The 5,162-nt window shown below is 31.8% G+C and overlaps 1 protein-coding gene across 1 annotated transcript; it reads right to left on the bottom strand.

Annotated features, from left to right (window-relative positions):
- Nucleotides 1-2,494: 2,494 nt before the first annotated feature.
- LOC145070967 (nicotinamidase 2-like) lies at nt 2,495-3,422 on the bottom strand. Its single transcript, XM_079017914.1, has one exon. It carries the CDS (start codon nt 3,278-3,280, stop codon nt 2,690-2,692), a length of 591 nt encoding a protein of 196 aa, XP_078874040.1. The 5' UTR covers nt 3,281-3,422; the 3' UTR covers nt 2,495-2,689.
- Nucleotides 3,423-5,162: the final 1,740 nt, after the last annotated feature.

Below are 5,162 nucleotides of genomic sequence, written 5' to 3' on the forward strand. Positions count from 1 at the left end.
CATATGAAGAAGTTATAAATTTCGCAACGTTATTTATAGTCCAAGCCACCTCAAACCGAAACACGAAAAATAAATTGGGAATTAGCTGACAAAGTCTAAATGAAAGTTTTAATACTTATTGATAATCCACAGGGCATGTTGTTTGCCCACTGAGACTTCAGGTGGTCTCCAGGGTTGCTGATAACCCATAGTTGTTTATTTGTGTTATGTTGTATGTGATACTTTGGGGGACTCACTAAGATTTGTGGTTACAATTGTTGATTAAATGTGTTTCAGGTACATTTGATGATCGTGGGAAGGCGATGACTTGATTCGTCACATTCACATGTAGTTATTGATTCCAGATATTTTAGGACACTCTGATATTGTGATGATGATTTGTATTTGATACTTGTGATTTTCTTGAGATGGGTTTTCATGAACAATGTTTTTGGCTAATAAAAAATGAAAATTTTGCTTTGAAAAAATTGGATGTTACGCAGAACATGTGCACACACATAATTTCCATGTTTATGTTTACATGCCAATAGGGTTTGAGTCGTTTTATATATTTCAACTCAAGGAAAACGTGATGTTGGGAGAGTCATGGGAGGAGGAGGTGGAAGAGTTGAAGGAGGACGACGTTCAATTCTACCATTTCCTAAGGAAGGGAAAACAGTTTCACATTGACTCGAATGTGGAAGACTATCTCCAAAAGATTGAAGAAAACCATTTCCATAAGAACGAGGAAAACCATTTCCATAAGAGCGAGGAAGACCATTTATATCTTCATAACACATCTAAAGTTGAAAGAAGAGAGAATTCAAGTTAGTTGATTTTAATCCTCAGTTATTAACCCATAAATTAAATTAAGGCTAAGATCCATATTTTCATTTTGTAATATGAAGAGGGATGTCGTAGTCATATCACGAAACAATTTTTGGTAGGTAGAAACATTTCACCTGTCAAAACCGCTGCCATAATCACCGGTCTTGCTGGAAACCACTTCCAAAACCCCTTCGAATCCCAAAAACTTGCAGACTACAACGCTCAAGATCCAAGAATACACCCGGCAACAAAGGTTTCTAGTCATCACCCTTTAATCTGGAAATACCTTCTCGAAAGTCCTCTGATTTTAAAGTCGTCGCTGCCTTGAGCTCGCTACTGCTACTACTAGAGAAGAAGAAGTAACTGAGAAGAAAGGGGCAGAGTCGCTCTAGCAACACCGTCAGAGGAGACGATCTAGCACTCGATCTGTCGACTAACAACTAGAGGAGGAGAGACCACCATTACAGATGCGACTTCGATTAGGGTTATCGTCTTCAATCCTCATCGTCTCGGCCACCACCAACCACTGGAACATCCAAACTACTGCCGCTGACGAAGATGAAGATGTGAACATCCAACGTCATATCTACAACATCGTCGACATCCAGATTTGTCTTTATGTCATATGGCTTTCTAGCACCACCGTCGAATCCTTGACCATCTCTGTGTTAGCATCGGCGAAATCCTTGATCGTCGACTCCTTGACGAAGCTGGCCTACAAATCTATATGTCACCGCCTCTCATTCCTCGATGATCCTAGTGTGTCGCTCTTGTACCCCAGCGTTTAAAGCCACCACCACCGTCTCGAGACCAGAAACTTGCGTCGTCGATCTTGTACCCCATCGTTTTTCTGGCGAAAACCTCGGATTTTAAAATAGACCTGAGAAAATCTCGATTTTGAAAAGTTTTTCTGATGAAAACAAACCCCTAGCTCTTCAGATCTGGATTCGAATTCAGGAGGTGGTGGTGTTGACATGTGGCGACGACGGTGTTTAAATTTTCCGGTGGTGGTGGTCGTTATATTTTTCCGGCGGTGGTAGTCATTATATTTTTTCGGCAGTGGTAATGTTTATATTTTGAGTATTTGAGTGTGCTTAATGTACAGAGAGATAAAGGGGGAGGTAACAACACATTTTTTTTAGTTATTGAAATATAGAAAAATAGAAAAAGAAATTAATAGGGGCAAATCTGCTATTTGAAAAAAGTTTAAAGTAAATTAGACCAAATTTGCAACAAATTGAAAAATTTGGACCTCTGATGCTAGTCCAAATCTTTTTGGACAAAAATGACAATTTTAAGCTAACCACATAGACCATTTATGCAGTTTAGTCTTACAACAAAAATGTTTAAATCAGTACCAACATAGAAACAATAAAATAATAACTTATGAAATTCATTAATTCACTTTTTATTTTGACAATTATTTTGATATAGCAAGTAGGGATATCTATAGAAAAATCCTAAACTTTTGGAAAAAATTTCAAAAAAGTTCTAAATTTTTTTTTGAGCATAAAAATCTCATTATTTTGAAAAAAAATCATATAATCTATCATTTGTTTTTAAAATTTAAAAAATAAATTTTTCGTAATTTAGGCAAAATGGTAAATAATTTAAGACTTTTCTGTTTAAAAAAAAAAAACTTTTAAGAGTTTATTAAAATTTTTCCTAAAAATTTAGGACTTTCCTATAGATCTAAGATGAGTATGCACGTCTTATTTATATAAAATATATGATTGGTACAACAAAGTAACTGATCAAATCCACTTAAACTGCAAAAAACAAACTAATCTACCCTTACTATTTATTAAGTGTAATGACATAATGTCCTCATCTTATTTATTTATAGACCTTAGGATAAAATGCTGGTGATGGCAAGAAACGATTACATAGAAGATAAAAAAGCAGTTTGAAGGGTTTTACAATCAACCAGATAGGCAAACCCGTAAGCCATATTCATCAACGTCGCCTGATGCAGCTCCTCCGACGAAGTCGCCGTAGCATCAGTTGCGAAAAACACCCTAAACCCTCTCACAAAAGCTTCCCTCGCCGTCGTTTCACAACACAGATTCGTCATCACCCCTGTCACGATCACCTCCTCCACTCCCATATCCTTCAGCCGCTCCTCCAGCTGCGTTCCTCTAAACCCACTATATGTGTTCTTCTCCACAACCAATTCCTCCTCCCGCCGCCCAATCTCCGGGATCAGCTCGGAATCCGGCGTTCCGTCGATGATCAGATCGTTGCCCCACCACTCCCCAAGCATGGCGTGATCGGCAGGGGACTTGTGGCAGTGGCGAGTGAAGATGACTGGGATGGAAGCACGGCGGCAGGTATTGATGGTTGTCGTGATTGATGTGATTATTGGTTTGGCGATGGAGGAGAAGTGGTTCTGCATATCGATTACTAACAAGACGGAGGTTTTGGGGTTAGGGTTTTGGTTTCTGATTTGGTATTTCTTGTAGGAAGAAGCCATTGATGTGGTGATGACTAATACCGAATCGAATATAATTAATTGAAAATAGCTATGGGAAGGAATTATGTGGAAGAGCCTGGACAAAACTTTTATGGAGAATAGAGGAGAGTCTAAAGGGTGCTATAGGTGCTATCCTGTTAGTTTAGATGGGTTAACATTATAAAAGGTGTACGTGTAATTGAAAAAAATCTTGATATTTTTTTTATTATTGTTGTGGCGTCGCATAATTATCATTCTAGCCCATTTAACGAGTTTCATGGTTAAGTTGGTTAATTTTTTGCAAAATCAATCCTAAAAAATTCAAATTTAGTCCCTCAGGTTTGAAAAAAATTACACCACATGGGTTTTTAAGTTTAATTTTCGTTTTTTGTATACTTTATTTATTTTTGGTTATTTTATAAATATATGTACATTTTTTATTTTCTTTATATATATATATATATATATATATATATATATATATATATATATATATATATATATATATATATTACTTATTTTCATTTTTTACTTTTATTTTTCAACAAATTTTTTAAACCTTTTTACCTTTTTGTTTTCTATTTTTTTAGTGTATATATAGAGTATATTAGAGTTTTTTTTTTTAGGGTTTTTCATATTTCTTTTCGTATTATATTTTATTTTTTTATTATTTGTTTTCCAATTATTTGTTTTTTTTTTTGTATTTTTATCTTCTTATTGACATTTTTCAAAAATATATAGAATGTATTAATATATTAGAGTATATTACAATTTGATAATTTATAGTTTTTGTAATTGTTTTTTATTTTTATTCTAGTAAATAAAGTAGTTATGTTTATATTTGTAATTTTGGTCCAACTTATTTTCTTTTTTTTCTTTAGTGCTATTATATTTATTTTACGAAAAAATAAAAATTAAAAAACAAAATAGTTTGTTTATTAAGAATTAGTGTTTAAATGTGTTATATAACTTGCAAATTAAATTATGTGATATCAGTAGATTAAATTCAAAATAATATTTTTCAATTTGATAATAGACTAAAAAAAATAATAATAATAATAGTCGATGTTTATAAAAAAAACTTGTTATAGTAATTTATATTGAATTCAAGTTCGTTTACTTGAATCAAAGTAAATAAAAGCATTAGAAAAACCATAAATAACTAAAATAGGAAAAAAAAATAGAAAACAAAATTGTAATATGAAAAAACCTTAGAAAAAATATTAGAAAAACCATAAATAACAAAACATAGAAAAAAAAGAAAAAAATAAAAAGGTGAAAAAAATAAAATATAATAATACAAAAAGAAATATGAAAAAAACTAAAAAAAAACTCTAATATACTCTATATATATATACTAAAAAATAGAAAACAAACGGTAAAAAGGTTAAAAAAATTGTTGAAAAATAAAGTTAAAAAATGAAAATAAATAAAGTATATACATAAAAAGAAAATAAAAAATGTACATGTATTTATAAAAAACCAAAAATAAATAAAGTATACAAAAAACAAAAAATAAAGTTAAAAAACCATGTGATGTATTTTTTTCTCAAACTTCAGGGACTAAATTTGAACTTTTTAGGACCAACTTTGCAAAAAAGTTAACCAACTTAACCATGAAACCCGTTAAGTGGGATAGAGTTATAATTCTGCGAGAAAGTTGCAGCCACAACAATAAAAAAAAATATTAAAGCTTTTTTCCAATTATGCGTTAAAATTTTAGGGCTTTTATAATATTAACTCTATGTTGATTGATTATTTATTTCATTTAATGTGTGAACGATATTACCCTTATATTGTGCTAGATAAAATAATCATACAAATACAAAGTATCAAATAAAACATACATCATTTAAAATCCAAACTTGTCATGTTTTACCCTTTGATAGATTTTTGGTTCGTT

The sequence above is a fragment of the Lactuca serriola genome, chromosome 8 (assembly GCF_051521515.1).
Source record: "Lactuca serriola cultivar US96UC23 chromosome 8, Lser_US96UC23_V15, whole genome shotgun sequence".
NCBI lineage: Eukaryota > Viridiplantae > Streptophyta > Magnoliopsida > Asterales > Asteraceae > Lactuca > Lactuca serriola.